General features: G+C 29.9%; 1 protein-coding gene across 1 annotated transcript; it reads right to left on the bottom strand.

The window, feature by feature from the left end:
• Positions 1-15: 15 nt before the first annotated feature.
• Positions 16-16,112, bottom strand: LOC122270699 (glutathione S-transferase 1). The gene is made up of 5 exons (XM_043049124.3): positions 15,644-16,112; positions 11,274-11,332; positions 8,301-8,442; positions 5,401-5,568; positions 16-266 (listed from the first exon to the last, which is right to left on the bottom strand). The coding sequence occupies exons 1-5, from the start codon at positions 15,782-15,784 to the stop codon at positions 126-128; spliced, it is 651 nt and encodes a 216-aa protein (XP_042905058.1). The 5' UTR covers positions 15,785-16,112; the 3' UTR covers positions 16-125.
• Positions 16,113-21,077: the final 4,965 nt, after the last annotated feature.

Genomic DNA, 21,077 nt, shown 5'->3' on the forward strand with positions numbered 1-21,077 from the left:
TACAACAACAATACATTTCAAAAAGCAATTAAAAATTTTATTAAATTTGTAAATGTTCCGTATTACAATCAAGCAAAATTGTTCGTATAAGGTTACATATTTCCGTATAAAATTGAAATAAATAATTAGGCCTTTTTCTGGGATTCTCTACTTTGTTTGTACTTGTTCATGGGGGTTTCGAGGAACTCTTTGTGCGGGACTTCGACTCTCATCTTATTCATCCAAGCAGTGATTTTAGGAAATGCAGAGAAATCGTAGTCGAATGTCTGCAAAATAACAGATATGATAGATACAACGTTTATTGAGTCACAAAATTCAAATAAATATTATTCACATTACACAACAGCAAATGGGTTGAGATCAAGTAAGTTAATTTGGATGAATTTCGAATGAATAAGAACGCAGATTGTTACAAAAAACCTGTATATTTGTAACATCAAATGCAAATATTTGCATTATTAAAGTATTGCAAGCATCTCAGAATATAATATTGTTTAGTTCAGGTTTGATTTTTCATATTGTTTAGTTCTAGAAGATGCCTCTTTATTTCCTGTAGGATATATTTGGAAAGAGAACATTAGGAGCTCATCATTTAAATTAAGTATCACTACAATGTATTACAGCACAAATGACGTAATTAACAGAAAGAGTCTAGGCAGTACATCGCCTACAACTGCGACATAATAAGAAGAATGAGAAATAACATGAATACTACAGGATCAATCAATCGAATAGCAACATGAGTTAAAAACTCATCAATAAATACGTCACCACAAAGACTCGTTATGGCTTCATCCTCACTTGCTTCGAAAAATATTCCAAACTAAATTGTTTTTGTACTACTATGCAAAGTAATCCATAATGAACGCCTTTTTAATGTCTATGCATTTGACCTCTTTACTACTGAAGTATAAAGGAATATAGCAAAAAAAAATTTAACAATACATTTCTATTTTACTGCCACAAGTCATAATAAGATTAACAAAATATGAATAATACTGAGAATATATGAAAATATATATAGGGAATATAGACAAAATATATATGACTAAACTGGGCTAGTAATTTTAGGCACACGATACGATAAGTGCACCGCAGGTTTTAACTAAGTAAAATAATATAAGTATTTCAAATGTTAAGTTGCACTTAACTGAGAACAAGCATGCATATTGTTATATTATGGTCTGTTTAAATACAATGATGAATAGATTTATTATTTCTTTAGTTTTTTCTAAGCAAAAATATATACTGCATTAAATTTCAGTTTCAAATTTATTTTAATTATGCAAACTACGCAAAATAAATAGTTATTGAGAAGAATCTAACATTAATTATAAAAAAATATTTAATTGCTGGGCGTAAAATTTCAAAATTATGGTAAACATACAAAAAGTTAAAGCTATTAAATATATGTGTGTACTTAACATAAAACAATTAATTAAAGTATTCATAAAAATACTAATAAATTGATATAATCTCTCTAATTAGATACATCTTATATAAATCTCATTATGAGATATCTCGTGATTACTATGCTGTCATAAATTTCGCCTTACCATACCAAGGTACACATACGTGGACCTGCATGTTTTTGACAGCATTATTTTTAAATATTAAGTAAATATAAATTTAAAAGCTTCATACAAATCACAAAATTACTAAGTCAAAGGAAAAAAAATATTATTTTCAGAATAACTAAATTATATAATATTTAAAATTACTAACATATTCGAGCACGTGGATACAGCGTGATTTTTGGAAAATCACTTCAGTTTATGTGGAATTCTACAAAAAAACTTATATGTTCTGCATCTTTTGGAATCCCCAGAAAACTTAAACGTCCGTGAATGTTTCAGAGAGGGTTAAACTATAAATTTTCTTATAGAAGCTTAGAAGTGAAGTAAGCTTCCAACTTTTTAGGTAGACCGAGGTACTGAAGATAATCCTTTTCAAAAATGAAGCTATGAAAGTATGCATATTAGGGGTCCCAAACTATTAATTAAAAGAGCAAAAACAACATTATCGAACACATTTAGTCCCCTCCCCTCAAAATAAGAAATAAACAGCTCTCCACTGAATCCGAGGAAGGTATAGTGCTACTTTCAAGAGAACTCCTCCAGACACCCGTCTCACGTCATGGCGGGTACTATGGTTACGAGGAAAGGTCACTTCGAATAGGGGTGGGGTGTAAATAGGGGATAAGGACATTTAACTTTTCCCGGGGGGTTTTGGAAAAGCAACACGCTTTTGACAGACCGGTTTTACGCACAAATAGTGGCGTTCGCGCCGTCCTAGGGATTATTTTCTGACGTTCCCGCCGTACCTTAGCATTGCGCGTAATCAGTGTTGATCATTAAAAAGCAATTTAATTTAAATTCTAAAATTTTTTCATTTCCGTAAACCAGTATATTATTTTGTATATTGCTTAAAGACGTCTATTCATTACTCATAATTTATTTGTTTGTTTGTTGAAGTTTTAAAACCAGAGATCATTCAGATTACGAGCAAGTATATATTATAGTTTCAATTTTGTTTAGTTTCGGTTTTCAGAACTTGGGTTAATTAAAACCGAAGGAAGGATACAGTAAAACTTGTGTAAGTTGACCACTTGTGGTGGATTGTTTTAGTGGTCAACTTATGGAGGGGTTGGGTCATTGTTTACTTTTTTGTTTCCTATATCATGTTGCTACATATTTAATTTTTTTTTATTACTTGACTTAAAAATTTTATTCAGAAAATATGCAAATGAATATCTTAAGAAATGTGTTTATACCTGAACGAACTTCAATTTGATACACATAATTCTAATATTTAACTAATTTTTTTTTTAAAAATTATTTCGTTAGTTATGCATGTGAAGTGTTTAATAAATATAATTTCTTAAAATATCAGAACACGAAAACATGTAATTTGAAAACTTTAACAAAATAAAATTATTTGAACACTTTAAAATTTATTTACTACACTTAAAGATCAAAGATTATAAATAAAGGATCGAAGCATATTTCAGAGCATTCATTTATTCAAAATGCTCACTATTGCAACTGGAAGAACAACTTTTCAACTAACACACCTGTTTTTTTTAATGAACGGATGAAAGAATGGTCAAAAGCTGACCCCTTACAGTTTCCTCTGATGGTCAACTCACAAAAGGGTTTAGATTAGCTTTTTACACTATTTCACCAAACAAGTGAAATTTTTACATACGTACATTGCAAAAATGACGGAAAATTTTCTGAATTTTTTTTCTGGTCAACTTATCAGGGTTTTAGAATAGAATTTTATAATACTCCTAGACAAAATTGACTTATTTCAGTGGTCAACATACAAGATAGACAGGTGGTCAAGATACAAAGGTTTTTCTTCTTTATATTATATAGGAAAAATTCCGTTCTTGATAATTGAGGTCAACTTACGCAGGTGCCCAACTTACAAGGGTGGACAACTTGGCAGGTTTCACTGTATTTGCTTATTCAACCATAGTTATTAGTTTGAAGCGTCTGGTTCTATTATAACTGAAGTATGGATGCTTATATTAGCATTTTTTTATATTTAAAAATTTGATTTAACAGAACGAGTTCAAAACTAAAACCCTTTCAATTTTGTAAGTTTACTATTATTGTTTTAAAATCGTTATAATTAAAAATACACATTAATGACACATTTTTTTAAACAAAATATAAGCCATGCAACCGTAAATTTTTTAAATTTTCCGATGAGAATTAAAAATAAAAATCTTTTTCATGAAAATAATTTTTCGTAGCATTTATTATGAATTCGATTGTATCTTTCAATTTCCGATCTTTATAAATGCCTTTGCACGAATAATTATTCAAATCATTATAATATATACATCCCTATCAAAATCTCCCAATTCATTTCTTAATGTCCGCGTAAGACTATCTACCTTGCTAATTAATTGCCCACAATCAAATGCTCTTCATTTTGTTTTGATTTAACAAGGAATAAAGATAAAATAACTCATAATTTATGTAAATATTTAAACATTGCTGCATTTATGAATGTTTTTTTAAGGAAAACAGTCATATTTTGCGTTACACGTAAAGGGAAACCACGAAAATATCATTCAGATTGCTTGACGCTTAAAGAGTTCCAGCGAAATGCTCAGTAATCGTAATGGTTTTTTTTTTACATAATAAATCATTTTTTTAGCATCTTTGAAAGACAGTCAATTATTTCGGTGATTAGCGAGATGCTCTTCATATTTTTTGTAATTTTAAACTCTTTCCAAAAATCAAAGTAGCGTGCAATTTAAATATCAGTGTAAAACAATGTTTATAAAAGTTATTAAAATAATTTATTTTAGTCAAGATTAAGTTGAAATTAAAATAATCAAATGTTGCGTTAAATGCAAAGGAAAACCACGAAACAGTCTTTTAGATGACTGAACAATGATGGCATTACAGCTAAATGTTCATTATCGCAATGAATTATTTTTTTAACCATTAATTTTTTTATCATCCTTGACAAACAATTTGTCATCTAGGTGGATGTTGTGAAATACTTTTCTTATATTTTTAACTTTTAACACGACCCAGAAATCAAAGTGACTTGTAATTGAAATAGAGGAGTAAAATCATATTTTGAAAGACTTTTTGAATAAAAATAATTAGAATTTCCATTACACACAAATGAAAACCAAGAAAACGTTTTACTAGCAAACTAATTGTACGCTAACAGGCAATAATGAGACTATATCTCAGCAATTATTATCATTTTCCAATTTCTTGTGCTTTATATGAAATATAATGTTTTGACTAGCTTGGAATGTTTACTGAAATGTTCTTAATGTTATTTATCTATTAATTTTTTGTAGATACATGAATTGTGTTTTATTTTATTTGAAATATTTGAATTTCAGAATGATATAAAGAATTAAATTTGAATAACATATTAGTTTTTTTTTTCTTTTGTTTTTTTTTTTTTGTTTTTTAAGTTTAAAATTTACGAATTATAAATCTTTAAAAAAATCTGGAAAAAAAATGTGTCATAAAATTTGCGAATTGCAGATTTTTCTGGCAAAGAGACTGAATGTTATCAATTATTATTTATCAGTACAACTTATAAAAATCAAATTAAAAAAGAACAAATTATGTACAGCTGCAATAAACAAACACCGCAGTTCACGTGGCGTGGATATAGAGTACAGACTAGTTACTAGACCAGTGATGTCAGCGTTCACCGTGACGTCCGTTTGGTCGAGTGATTGATCTTTCTGCCTTTATATCTATGATCTTAGCGTATGTAGTCGTGAGTAAACCAATCGACACCTTCTTTCCTCCATTTCTTAGAAATGAGTTCGTTCTTAGAAATGAGACACACTATATTTACATAACAATTACGAAACAAAAAAAATACACTGACAATTGAAATACTTACATAAATAAAATTGAGACTTGAGGCAATAGAAAGATCTGCAATAGTGAGGTGATTGCCAGCAACGTATGACGTCGTGCTGAGGAATCCTTCCAGAAATCCTAATGCCTTATCGATGGCTTCTTTCTTTTCTGAGCTAAATTCTGGCTGTCCAAAGAAAAGTACCGGATACTGAAACAAGAAAAGGAAATCAGAGTTTTTTTCTCATTGTTGTAAATAGTCATGAAATTTGTTAACATGTTTGTTTTTGATATTTTTTTAATGTTTAACGTGTCAAAAAAACACTGTTTTAAATAGAACACTGAAGTCAGGCATCACTGACGGAGGCCAGTGACCGGTTGGGTAACCAGTTTGTTCAGCCTGCGAAGGGACAGCGGGTGCTCGGAGTCGGATTTTGTTAAATTGTTCTACCGTAAGGGGCACGACTTCGCGCGCAGGTCTTCGGGTTACAAAGCGGCTACCGTAAACCGGGGCGAGTCTACCCATTTTTTCAGTTTGTCAACTTTCAAGTGGTCAAACTTTTGTAAACATTAAAGAACAAAGGCTTTTAATAGGTGTTTCGGAATTGCTATTTATCCCTCTTTAAAGCTGTGAAATCGATTTTAGAAAATATTAACAGTTACGCTGTTACTGTATATTTTTATAGAACTGCTGACAAATCTCTCGTATGGGGCGAGTCTACCCACTCTACTAAAATGAATGCTAACATTGTAAATAATCAAATTTTACTATTAAATTGTTATTTTAGTTACTATATAGGATATTTATGAAGTAAAATTCATAACTTTATTATATATTCCATTTTTTTTATTCATAAAATAACACAAATTGAATATTTGATCGATTATCACATTTTGATCACAGCTTTGTTTTTATAATCATTAACATTATAAAATAACATTTTTTTCTGATTATTGTTGATGAAAATAAATTAAAATTAATATAAATTTACAATTAAATAATTAATAAATAATAATAATTAAAGATTATTAACAAAATCGAAATTCAAACATTGGGAATCATGAAAAATCAAACCATCTGTAATAATAAATAATAATTTATTTAACTTGCATTAAATAAAAAAAGTTAATTTTGTAATATAAAAATTGAAAAAATAGGTAAAATAAACATATTTTATATTTACATTTATATTTAACCTATAAATTTTCTTATTAATGATAAATTTATCAATGCAGAATTAAAATAATATACTCAAATTCATTTAAAATGACTTAATTTTAATATAAACAAAGTTCTAAATTATATTTTTATGCTTTATTAAAACTAAATACGAATGGGTAGACTCGCCCCGCGAATTCTGGCTTTTTGTTTACAACAGCAAAACTTACATTCTTTTTGTTTTTTTTCATATAAAATTAACCAAAGTGAAAATAGTAATAATAATAATATACTTACTGAGCACCAACTAAAAGTTTGCTGATTTTAAATACAAATCTTTCAAAAGACGTTTGAACAGGTCGGTTAAAAAGACACCAAATAAATAAAAACGTATCAAACTACTACAGCGCCATCTTCCTTAGAGTCTGAACTAAGTCCTCCGTCGGTAAAATTTTTTTTATTTGCAATTTAAAATAGTGAAAATTAAATAAAACTAAAATGGGTAGACTCGCCCCGGTTTACGGTACTACTATTGCCTTATGTTTATCTAAACTCCATCTTCTATCTTAAACTAAATAGCCCTAACTGAATTTCAAATTTTTGCTTTAAAATAATTTTGGATCCTTCAATGAGTAGAATTATTTATTGCATTCTAAGTTTAAATCTACAGAAGAGAAGTATGAAAAAGTTTCCACTAATACTAGAGAGTTAGGAAAAGTCACGTATTTCTTTTTTCCTCCAAAGAGAAGAAAAATTTATGTAACGACTCTCTAAGGTAGTAATCTTAACTACTAGTTGGATGATGAACTAAACTCTCTATCCAATTAATAGTTATTTCAAAAAATGCTAATTGTTAATATAATTCGAAATTTTTTTTAAGTCCTTTATTTTAATGTTATAAATGTTTCGATTTTTTTTCTACGTGAATAGTAATCGAGTATATCAATAAAGATAAAGTACATTTTTCTCAACACCTAAAGTGGTTTGAGATTTAATTTAAATATTTAAATTTATTTCTTTTTCTTATATTTATTTTCTATGTTGAATATAATACACATTTATGTGGTGGACGTGCACCATTAATCCGTTCAAAGTAATGGATGAACAAATATGGATAGTGTCATTTCTTATATCTACTGCATACATGCTTTTCGACTAAGTATCATTACAAATATTTATTTTCTCTGCTTTTATTAGTATCGTTTATCATATAACAAAATTAAAAAGGAACTAATCAGAATAAATAAAAATATTACAGAGACACCATATTATGAAGTGTTTATTCTTCAAAACTTACGTCATTAACTTAACTTTTCTTATTAAATGAGAGATTTTACTGCAACTAGAGTAGGAAGAAACTTTGAAAACTGCGCTGCTGTGATGTCATTCGCGTATGTAATAGTTTATCATTTAGAGAATGAGTTCAAAAACTTGCCTATTACAAAAGCGTTCGGTCCAAATAAGTGTTTTTTGTTTATACATTTTATAAAATTATTACTTATTATACGGGATATTTTAAAGTAACAAATTTCCTTGCAATTTTTTGAGCTTTTTCAAAAAAATATAGGTGTAAAAAATAGAAGTTTAAGATAGCCAAAGTTTGCGTTTATATAGAGACAGAATAAAATTTTGAAATTATAATTTAAAATATGTGGATAAGATTTCTATTTTATCTGACTTTAATTGGGATACTAAAATATCTACTCTAACAGACAGCGTGTTTGTAATACATTTACGCAAATGCCTTATGTTTAAGTCATTTAGTAACATATCAAAATACATACCAAATATTCACCTATGGCTTTGTATAGAGTGCCGATATCAAAGTACAACAGCCTGTCTACGACGGCCCTCTCTTTGGGATCTTTAGGATAGAGAGAGCTGCCTGGTGCATGCTGATCCACCAAATAACCCAGGATGGCACGGCTGTAAAAATAATTATTTTCTTAAACATTTGAAAACTAAAGTTAATATTTATATGTAAGTTAACTTAGTTCAACTTGCTATTTACTTAGTACTTTAACTACCAACTCCAATAATAATTCCATAAATTAATTCAGTATAATTTACTTAGTACATTTTAATTAGTATGTCTTTCAGCCGGCGCCTTCGGTAGTCAACTGGTTCTGCTCCACAAACTCACCGATTCGTTCTCTTCGACAGCATTGCTCTGGATACTTGGTTTTTTATTGCACTACTCTCCGTTTTGCTACTGCTATTAATTTATCTTATACAGTAGATTAATCGGTAGAGCTTTTTCCACTCATTGGTTCTTCCCTACGAACCCACTGCTTCACGGCTCTTAATTAAACACGACAGCGTGGTTCTGGATGTTCGATTCTCCCCCAACAGATTCACCACTTTCCGAATTCTTATTGATTGTTGTTGTTGTCCAAAGCGATATGTCAATACTGACAAGCCTATTTTAAAGGCAGAGAGGTGCGCTTCTTCTTGTTTTCTAGTGGCGCCACCGTTGGCCAAGAATTCAACTTCAGCCATATATATACGTCACAGCCCGTTTTGCAGGGAGGACACATTCATACACCATTCGCAAATCGTAATTTTTACTAGAGTAAGAGCACGATTAATCTCCGAGCCAGTAATCCCAGAGGTATCGATTTGTTATGGGAACTTGGAGAACTTTGTGACCCCGACAGATTTAGCGATCTTCGGCAGATGGGAATCGAATTCCCGACCTTTTTATTGATTATTGATTAATGTTTTTAGTGAATCATGAAACTTGACTATATTAAACATAAACATTAAAGACTGAAGTCACAAAGAATACATTAATTCCTGTTGAAATAATGTAGTTTAAAATTTACAATCCTATTTAGACAGGTATTTTTTGCAATTTAAAGATTCTATTCTCCTTTTTTTAATTAAAAAAAAAAACGTCTTGGAAAAGGACTTTGAGATGTAGCGTATCGGATCCATATCTGCCTTAGTGTTAAGTCTCGTTCCAGCAATGTTCGGGATACACAGATAAGAAAACCCATTGGAATTTGTGAATTATTTTTCAGAATAGTAACAAAAACATTTTTTTTGTCAATCTGCATCATAATTCATGATCACACAGAAGTAGACAGAATACATGGGCGACAGGTCGCATATTTGACTAAGGCAATTCCCATTTAAAATTAGAATTAAACTTAACGTAATAACCATTAACGAAACAAAATTTAATGTAATTTATGTTGAATTTAAGTAAATACATCTAATTATTTCAAATATTGAAAGAATAATGTAATATTGAAGTAATGCACACTCTTAAATGGGAGTAAAATGCAGAAGGTATTTGTGAACAAGCATGAGAGAACAAAAATACATCAGAAACATTAGGGATATCTTATAAAGGGCACTTTCTCGCTGGAAAGTAAAGACCGCTTTCTATTGCACAAATATAAATGTAGAATGAATATGGCCAGATGCCCTGGCCTCTGTAATTGGCCATCATTTTTCAAAGTTCTCTGGGACACAACTCTAATCAAAATAAGAAGCCTCAATTTAATAACAGAAAAGTGCTCATCGATGTAGATAGAAATTGTACGTAAAAGATTCTAGAAAATAGGGCTCCATAAAAAAAATGAATTGTTATTAGTGCTGTCACGAATTGATATGATAACAATGAAAACGGCGCCCTTGAAAAAAGCGATTAAACATAACGGCCACTGGCAAGAGCTTTTTTCAAATATAAAATATACAATTCATAGTTAAAATTTAATTTATATTTACTTTTGTTAAAACGTAAACCATGTTCTTGATTCATTAATAATTTTTAATTTGTAATATTTTATACATTGCAGAGAAAATTGGAAAAAGGTTGCAAGTGACATATTTGATGCAATTGAAGTTTCTCGGATAAAACCTCATTTTTGTCTTATTTTAGAACACAACTTCAACTTACTTAGCTGAATCTTTAAATTTCACAAATCTCAATGAAGGAAGACAGTGGGTGACAATCTTTGTATGTTTTTGGAGTAAAAGAAAGTTCTAGTGCATTTTGCATCAAAAAGTGAACAATTATTGATAGAACTCTTATTTTTGCAGCATATTTAAACGTCGAATGTGTGAACTGTGAAATACAATTCGACAGTTTTAATTAGTTTTAAGGAATAATAATAGGTTCTGTCAATCAGAGCCCTGGTGGCTCAAGGTATAGAGCTTTCTCCTCCCAATGAGATGACCCGGGTTCGAATACCAGCGATGGCAGGTCGATAAGAATTCTCACACTGACTGCAGTGCTGGCGTAAAATATCCATTGTGTTAGGCGGATCATGGGTTAGAGTCCCCTTATCGTCAGGCTAACCGTGGAAGGTTTTCGTGATTTCTCTCCACATGTTACGCAAATGCGGGTTGGTTCTATAAAATGATCCTTCACGGAGGCAAATTTCTATAATTACTTAATCCAGGAGTTCCCTTGTCTTCAAGATTGAGTCCAAAATTTCAAGGCCACGGAGTTGAACATTGATAGTCTTAAACTCAAAATCAGATCAGCTGTTTAACAACAGTTATAAAACGAAATCAAACCGAAAGTTTGTGTTCAAGGAATAAAAGATATGCATAATGCGTATTTAAAATTGTCAACGCCTGAACTGTTATGCGGAAAAATTCAAATTCACTAAAAGTTCATTCATCTCCTCAGATGTTCCATTATAAATGCCCCAAAAAACAACATCTTCGGACACAAATTTGCAAGGTTTGTTATGTTAGACAGCGACAAAAACCGATATGACGCATTTGTAGATTTTATTTACCTTTCCCAGAGAATGAAGCCATTATCATCTATAGTAGGTACAACATGCTGTGGATTTATCTGTAATTAAAATATTTCAGTTAATTGGAAGGAAAAAAGACAGAGCTACTACAAACTTCCTAATAAAATTTAAAACACATATTTGAATTAGGAAATTAGTAAGAAAGTTCTAAAATTCCTTTAATATTAAAATTTGACTGTTGTTTCAAAATATTTGCATGAAGAAATCTATTGAAATATGATCGTTATATATGACGCATAATACCCATACCAGGACTTGGAAATTTTTTTACAAGTTCTATCGGTACACAACACATTAAATTTTCACATCCCAGCTATGTCACTCAATATAATTTCTGAAGTACGTTCTATACATGTCTTTAACTGCTAATACAAATTTAAGACATAATATTGGATGTGTTCTCTTGTTTAAAACATAACATCTTGGATGTTTTATACTTAAAAATATATTTTAGTATTTTTTAATCATAAAAAATAGCGTAATAAATGCTAAAAAAATCTCTTATATTATCGGAATTACATCTGTATTAAAATATAAGTAGTTTGAAATTTTTTTTCATTTATATTCGAAAATGTATTAATAATTGATTTTGTAAATTCAAGAAATTTCAATGATGAATAACTGTTTTGCTTAGATCTAAATAAATGCAAACAAGTGCAAATTTGAAAAAATATTGTTTATAAATGAGCCGTATTTGGAAGATTTTACATTTAGCATAGAAAAAGACACCCGTGTTCTATGCTGTATTTCATGACCATAAATTATTAAGAAGCTAAATATGATATTTTTCCACTTATTTTGACTTAAATTAATACTAAATAATGGAAAAACTACGAAAATTATGTTTAATAAAAATTCTGTGTCAAAGACTTAATTTATTCTGACTAAGGTAACATAATATGAATTTTTTTTTCACTTCCAGTTTTACTAAGCTTATTTTAGAGGAGAGTTGTCCGAATCATAATACTACTTTATAGATTTAAATTTTTATCAGCTGCAAATTATTTCCAATTATGAAGCTGTTATTAAAATTTCTTCTATCTATTCCTTAAACCATGCCGACCAGGAATTATCCTTTACGATTAATATTTCAGCTGATGTATGTAAGAGGACTGAGGGGAAAAATTTGATTAATATAATATTACATTTCTTATTATTTTATATCCCTGCATATAATGTTCAAAAATTATATTGAAAGCTTGCTAAACCGATTAACTTCAATAAAAACTTAACGTATTTGCATTGAGACTTGATTCGTTTGGATGAATAATAAAGCTTCCTTGCGTATCTCTTATATGATATCCCGAATTCAATTCATCTTTTGAAATCGGAAGCGATACGTTTTGAGAATAAGATGTATGTAACTGTCTACTCAATTTGAGACAATTGCAGTTTTTAAAGCCCCAAAGTTAATGTCCTACTATTGGAAGAAATTAACAATATTTAGCATCGAAAGGTAGATTTAAACATCGATACAACTGAAAAGATTGAAACAAAACGTCGATGCGCAAAAGATTTGTTTTTTAGTATGACACCCCCTGCTGAAGAATTATTCTGAAAATTATTCTGAAAAAAAAACCCTGAAAGTATGTGACCCACTATTTAAGTCTTTTTTTTTTCTTCAAAATTATCTGCAAATTGGATTTTTTACAGACTATCCATTTTAACAGAAAATCTATCTTAATTAATTCTCTAAATTTTCTGCGAAATTCTTAAAAGAATTTTCAAATACTGTCATCTATCGCTGGAGATGGAAAATACTAGAATACTTGTTGAGCAGCTCTATGGTGCTGCCATCAATGCGTGAAAGAGAGTTTTGCGCTCCAAAATATTCCAGGGTCATCCATTGAGGAGTGCAGAATACTGGAAACTCCTGTGTTGAGGGAATATGAGAAATATTGCATTGTCCACGCTGGGGTCCACTAGATTCACAATTCAGCCTTCTCGGCAGAAGCATATACTCAGTTATATTGAACTAAGTAGCTTCATGAGTTGCTCACCACACAATTATTTAGATAATTTTTTTAAATATAATCTTAAGATTTCTAATAAACTATAAGATAATTAGAATTTAAAAAAATTAATCAATAAATAAATAGAATGAATTTGCTAATTTCCTGTAAAATTAGGTTTAAAAAGTGGGTCAATTACCTTCAGATTTTATCTTCTGCAGAATTTTTTAAAAATAAAATCTAGGCTTTAAAAGTAGTATCAGAATTTATTTTTTCTGGAAGGCTTAAGAAATTAGCACACACACAAATTTTTCATTATTTTTTCTTAAGAAATTTGCGCGTATACACGTATAATTTCAAAGATACATTGCATTTTATATTAAAATATCTAGTTCTTTTTTGTCATGTTTATTTTTATGTACCGTTTTTTTGTTCTTTTGCTTGTTTTGTTTTCGCGAAAAAATATGCACATTTTTCAATAGCGCAGAAAATAGTAGGATTTTAATATCATCAGGTTTCATTATAATCTAATATAAAAAGTTTATCTTTCCATTCACGTTAATTATCTCCGTGTTTTTGTCCTGGCAAATGAAATAAGAGAAAATTAACATACATGCCTATGAAAAACAAATATTTTTTTCCAAGTGTTGAAAAAAATTTAAAAATTTTTTTTATCTGTAAAATATTTGGAGGCAAATTTAACTTTCTTCAAAAATTCCGCAGATATTTTGAAGATAGTGAAGTGTTTAAAATGATTATGAAATGTCCACGAAAATCTGCAGATATTTTTTTAAAAAAAAGGCAAAATCAAAATATCTTAAGGTTTCGGAAAAAAAATTCTTTAGATATTTTTAGTGGAGTTTGATAGTAATTTTTAAAATTTGCCAGTTTTGATAAATATTGGATGGCAACACTTCAAACAAGGTAATTTTCTATTAAATTTAAATTTAGCTGATAATGGCTTGGGGGTTAGCCAGAATTTAAGTATTTATTTATAAGAAGAATATATGCATCAACTATATTTAAATTAGATCTGAGGAAAGTTCAAGATTAAGAACAAATGTTTATAACATCTGTAGTATTTATTAACTTAGTCTCTAAACGTCAGTTTTAATTTAATTAGACTTAGAGAACTAGTTGCATTACGGTGGCTTTGTTTGTTTGACAAACTTCATTAGTTGTTGTGAGAAGAATTAATAAAATTAAATGTAATATAACTCATCGAAATATATTCATAGCCTTACATAATTAAAAAAAAAAATGTAATATATATTTTTTACAAATTAAAAAATATCAAAATTTTAGATAGTAGAATCGGAAGTTTTGGTAGAATCGAAATTATATCATATACCTATAGTATCGATACTTTTTCAATGTCAATCACACTCTACGGTTTTTAGCTTATTTTTATGTACAAATTGAATGAAACATTCAAATTTTTACTGCAGCTAAAAATAATCAAATTCGATAAAAACTGAGGTAGCCGGTTTAATACAGTTTAACTGAGGTAACAGTTTAACTAACATTACTTCTTTCATTTCTTAATTTTGACCGTAAAGAAATTCAAACAATGCTATAACTTTCAATATCCCCTCCTCATGATAATATTTTTTCCTCTTTTCTTAATTTTGAAATTATCTATTTCAGATACAATAAAAGATAAACATGCAACATTTGTTAATTTCAGATTTATTTCTTTAACTTCAAAATAAATAAATAAATATAAATAAATTTCAGATTTTGACTGAAAAATTTAAAATCTTCACATGCAATTTAATTTTTTTTAATAACTGTTATAAATTTATGTTGAAAGCAAATTAGAGTATCATAATTTTTTTTTATAAAAATGAATTAATTGAAGATATTTTTATTTTAAAGCATATTTCAGTATATGCTAAGATTATAATCACTTTAAAAATTTTTTTCATAATACTTCATAGAAAAAATGAAATTTCTTCTATACACATTAAATGAAGCAATATCCCAAAATATTTTAAAAATTTGTTCCAAACGATCCTGATTTAATTTTTCAAGATTTTTTTTTTGTTGCCACACCCGCTTTATATTTTTTTTCACCTATACTAATACACAATAATTATTCCATAAATTAGCAACATAAATTCTATTTCTAAAGTATTATTAATATTTTTTTCGGTTTAATAATATTTTCTTTTCGTAATTACCACGGACATCGTATTTACAACTTTATATTTATATTTTCAACTGTAAACAATTATATTTATATACTATAGTTATGTATATTTACAACTGTACGTTAACTGTATTCATTACTGCATACAACAAAAATTTTGAAAATGGAAAAATTAGTATTATACTCAAGTTTGCAGACAACTCTTAAAGAATAATTGTGTGCTATTATTGTTAAAAAAAACGTACCTTTAAAAATTCAGGTTTAAACTGGTCACGGGTAGACAATTCCACTATTTTTGTTTCAAATGCTATTCCCAAGTGGCCAAGAGTCAGTCTAACTGCAGCACATGCAGGACTGGCTTCCATTCCATACATAACAATGCCCATTTTTATTGATTTTAAAGTTAAAAATATTCGAATTCTTAGCAGAATTTAAAAGACTAGGATATGAACGGAATATTTAGAATACGAAAGTCGTAAAGTGGGTGATTATGTACTACTGTCAGTTTTATCTTTAATTCAGAACGAGAGTTAAACCGAAGTGACAAGCATCAAAGCTCACTGACTGATGGCATTGAAGTGGGATGTGCCAGAGCTCTCTGAACAATCAGAAAAATTATAATTGGGTCGATGCCAAGGACATGCCAGTTGCAACAATTTCATTGTGATGAACCTTGAAAAAGTAGTGTTCTTTCCAAATGGGATATCAGGTTTCAATAATGATATGGTTTACAACTTTATATAATCGGGAAAAAAAAAACAGAAAAAATACTTTTTTGTTGTTGTTGTATAAGCCATTGTGTGTTAAGTGATAATCATATTTTTAATCGTAAAGTATTGTTCATTTTGAAAAATCTATTTTTTTATTTTAATATCGCGGTAACTATACCGTAAAAAAAATTATCCCGAGATATTGTGACTACCATCGCCTACGATAAATATCGAATGAGCTAATATTGCGGGTTTTATCGATAACGGCGATCATTGAATACTGTTGTTACGCGATTGTTAACGAAAATGATAAATACTGTGAGTATTTTATAATTTGGCCGGGATAGCCAGGTCGGCTGGGCCCATGTCCGACTGTTCGTGGGTTCGAACCCCGCCGGCCGAAGACTCCCCGCGTAGTAAAGTGACTGATGCACGTTAAATCTGTCGAGTCTCATCCGAGGGTGTGCGGTATTGGTCCTCGTTAAACTGTTCTACCGTAAAGTGCTCGACTTCGCGTGCAGGTCGTCAGGCTACCGAAGCGGAGGTGCCATCCCATGTGCAGACGATCAGAATTGTGATGGCATGTCTTCGGATCATCCTCAGGGATGTTTCCCATACCGTCGCCAATAGCCCATTGTGCAGCTCTAGTCCGACGTAAATGAACAAATCAAACTGTCGAGTCTCAAAAGTCCTCCATGTTCCCATAACAAATCAATACCTCTGGGGGTACTGTATTGGAGATCGATCGTTCTCTGATTCAGGTCAAAATTACGATCTGTGGATTAATGGATGTATGAATGTGTTCGCCCTATAAGCGGGTGTTACATATGGTGTGGCAGAAGTCGAATTCTCGGCCATAGATGGAGCCACTAGAAAACAAGAGCAATCGCACCTCCTCTGCCTAAACAAGCATACGTCAACAACAAGGAGTGGGAAGAGGGTATAATAAATAATAAGAATCCAACTTAACAAACTTAACAACAGTTATTGAAAAGTAACAATAATAAAACGTAACAATAAACGCACATAAAAAGTAACAAATGTAAGGACGGGAAGAATAAAATGGACTAGTATATGTACGAGAGCATAAAAGCCTCTCATTGGTTGATTTTTTTTAAAAATTTTATAACTCTCATTGAACAGCTGATCCTATTCTGAGTTTACGACTATCCATGTTCAACTCCGTAGACTAGTAATTTTTAATCCAACTCAGAAGACAAGAGAACTCCTGAATCAAGTATTGGGACAAACTAGCCTTAGTGGAGGACATTTTGATGGAACTAACCCCATTTTCGTTACATGGAGAGTTAAACCAAGAAAACTCCCACGTTTGCTCTACGACAAAGGAATTTTAACCCATGATCCGTTGACCACAAAAGACATTTTATATTAGCACTGGGGTAGAAAAAAAAAGCTAGGAGCAGAATTCGTATCAACTTGCCACCGCTAGGGTTCGAACCTTCGTAATCTTGTTGGGAGGAGTACAGTTGAAATGGTTGGTAAAAATTGGTTTTATCTTCTTAAACCTCTGAAGTTTCTTTTGGGCCTATAGGGCCAGTAATCCAGCTTGCCAAGCATAATCAATTTTCAACTAATCTTCATTCCAAGTAACTATGTTTGCAATCTACTAATATTTGCTGTTCTGAGGAGGGAGGAATGCTAATACAAACAAGCCACTGTCCTCCCCTTCCTCTAGCTCAAAGAAACATGCCTATACTAAACACTCTAATTCCCATTATTAGAGAAAAAATAATCTTCTAAAGTAGTAAAAAGAAATAAATTTGAAAAGAAAAAAATACATTAATAAAAACATCGTAAGCATGGTAAATATGATACGACCATCATGATAAAGTTTTCATCAAGTATCATCGAATTAAAAACTAACTTAAGATGCTAAATATGCAAATACATTAATATGATTGAATAGCGTTACGCTGGACCTTTTCTTGCAAGATGGAAATGTTTGCACACGAAGAAAAGAATTTATGAAAAATTACGGTACTGTATGGTTATAACATATCTGGTTAAAAGAGTCAATTTCTGGTTAATAAAACCAAAATTCACGGTATTTAAACCATTCATTTGGTAATTTTTTCCATTCCTATGGAAAAGGTTTACCGTACTCTCATACAATACTCTGAGACAGCGGTTCTCAATTTCATTCGGCTATCGACTAAATTATCGACTTGATTTTGGCGGAACCCCAGAAACTTAATGGATACATTTTATTAGCAAATGTTAACATATTAATCAACGAAAGATTACAAATGAAATTTTTTCCCAAATCTATTCTACTTCTAGATTTTATTCAGTGAATGCATAAACTGAACAGAATGATGCGTTGTGATTTTCATTGAAATAAAAGCGAAAATAAACTTTGAAAATGTTTATTGAAATGTTCTTTGAAATGAGTTCTTCATTGTTGAATTTAGTAATTTTTAATCGAGAAAAAATATTACCTCAATTTTTAATGAGTGAGAGAGTTTGGCTACCAGTAGGAATGAATGGAAGCACCTTGGACAGTTCGGAAGGCCTTGGCCCATCTCGAACTGTTGTGCCAAGGTTGAGGACGATAGTCTTTTCATCAATCATTCAATAATTTGTTATTAGGGCTTGTTATTTTTTCTTCACAAGTATTTTAATAAAACAATTTTGTATAAATACTAAAAATAATAAACAAATAACGAATAATTAATTTAATTACAGGTTTTGAAAATCATAACTGGTTTAAGAAAAGTCCTAATTTTCGGAACTGGACTTTTATCGTGTTTTGTGAGCCCCCACGGAGCTCTAAGGTGCCATGGAACACCTTTTGAGAATCGCTGCTGTAAGATTTTATGACATGCATTCATGCCATACTCTAAATTATCATGATAGAATTACCAAATTTTTCCCCATTTACAAAATTTTAACATATTATAGAACCATATTTTTTATTGTTCATTTTACCAAAATCATTAATAAAGAGCTTTGGTAAAAATTACCGAGCTTTCTGGTGTCCCCGTAGAGCCAGATACACGGTAAATTTTAAAATATTGTAATCGTTTCGACAATACTTTTTTATCATTCCTGAATCTAATAATTATTTAAAAAGTTTAAGTTTAAAAAAATTCAGAGATCAACTTTGCTTAGTTAATAAAATGATCCTAAATAACTCAGGATGAATAATAGTTTTTTGAACATCTTTCCTAAAGTATGAGTATCAAGAATACATTTTTGGTATGATATATCATGTTTTTTTTTCTCACTACAAATAAATTTATATGCTACTGTGACAAACATAGCAATCAAAATAGTTTTTAAGAAAATGCTATTATCTGATAACTTCGTGCCTGTCTTTGTGTTGAGTAAGAAGTATACGGCGAATGAATTGAAATCCTTGTGGAAAAATATAGAATGTGTCACTTTAAGAATTGATACTTGACGGGCTTGGCTTACTCGAAATGGAAAGAACAGTTTTTAACGTAAACAAATGCCACCCTTCAACAACCAATCAGGTTTGAGATATCCAAACTACGTCATAGGTATCCCATTGCGCCCACTAAAATCTAGAACTGAGACGAATTGTGCAAACGACTATTTAATAATTCAAATAGTTACAATTAATTAACAACTTTCAGAATAAATGTCATAAACTAAATTAAATCATCATTTGACACATTTTTTACTTCGTAAAAACTTACTATGCTCTTGCCTGACTTATTATATGTTAATTTTAATAAGTTATAAATAATGCTTTATAGACCCCAATCTTAAAATCAAAGTTTTTATATGTTTTGCTGTACTGAAACTCATTTTCAATAAGTTTTCATGATTATTTAAGTAGTGTTCAAGATTTGCTAAATAAAAATTGCTTATGTAATATAATGCATTTAATAAGCAATGTCAACTAAATTTTACTGTAACTTAAAAACGTCATTAAAGTCGAGATTTATTTGTCTCTACTTTTTTATAAACATAGATGTTAGTGTCATTTTATTCTTCAGTGTATATTTTACATAAAATATGCCATGGTGATTTGCTCAGATATTTTAATAACACTAATATTTATTTCCTTTGTTATTTTCTTTCAATTATAAAATGCCCGTCATTTGTCATGGATTTGAGAAAATGTCATTTCTGCCAGCAAAAAAATAAGCTTGATCTTTTTTGTGTCATTACTAGAGATTTATAAGAAGACACAATAGAAAAAAAATATATAATAGAATTGACTCCAGGTTTAGTTGCATTATTCTAATGCTAGAAAAAAAACCAAGCTTTTTTAAGTTTTCTTTCAATTATAAAATGCCCGTCATTTGTTATGGATTTGAGACAATGTCATTTCTGCCAGCAAAAAAATAAGCTTGATCTTTTTTGTGTCATTACTGGAAATTTATAAGACACAATTGAAAAAAATATATAATAGAATTGACTGCAGGTTTAGTTGCATTATTCTAATGCTAGAAAAAAAACCAAGCTTTTTTTTATGATTTTCCGATATTTTTTAAGATTGGAGGCTAAAACTGACGATGAAAGTTCCAAGTTTTAGAACTCTAACATAAATGGTTTTGGAGTAATAAGATAAACTCTTACATTTATTATTAATATAATATTGATTTATTTTACCTCATTAAATTTCGGAGTTCTCAGTGGATGGAGGTATTTAAGTGAAAGAATGTTTCGAGTGCATTTGGAAACAAACAATCAGCAAATAACCTTAAATAAAACCTGTATTTTGGTAGTAAATTATAACGCCACGAGAGCGAACAGTTTAAATAAATGTCAAGAATTAAAAAAAATCTAGCCAGTTAAACTGAAGGACAAGAAACAAAAGCGAGGCATTATCTTTACTTCCTCTTGTCACTCTCCACTCAGATCTTCAATTTACAATTCTTGGATTAAAACATGAATATCGAAATAATAGACATATCGAAAAAGACATATAATAGACTTATCAAAATAGACATATCGAAAAAGAGAACAACACAAC

Source organism: Parasteatoda tepidariorum, chromosome 6 (assembly GCF_982258835.1).
Source record: "Parasteatoda tepidariorum strain Cologne lab strain chromosome 6, Ptep-v5.0, whole genome shotgun sequence".
Classification (NCBI taxonomy): domain Eukaryota; kingdom Metazoa; phylum Arthropoda; class Arachnida; order Araneae; family Theridiidae; genus Parasteatoda; species Parasteatoda tepidariorum.

Bases quoted from the DNA above. Each gene is read 5' to 3' on its own strand.
- LOC122270699 (XM_043049124.3), bottom strand. From the start codon at position 15,784: ATGGGCATTGTTATGTATGGAATGGAAGCCAGTCCTGCATGTGCTGCA. The intron at 11,333-15,643 runs GTACGTTTTTTT...TTTTAATTACAG, and splicing joins TTAAACCTGAATTTTTAAAG to ATAAATCCACAGCATGTTGT. The intron at 5,569-8,300 runs GTATGTATTTTG...TTCTTGTTTCAG, and splicing joins AAGCCATAGGTGAATATTTG to TATCCGGTACTTTTCTTTGG.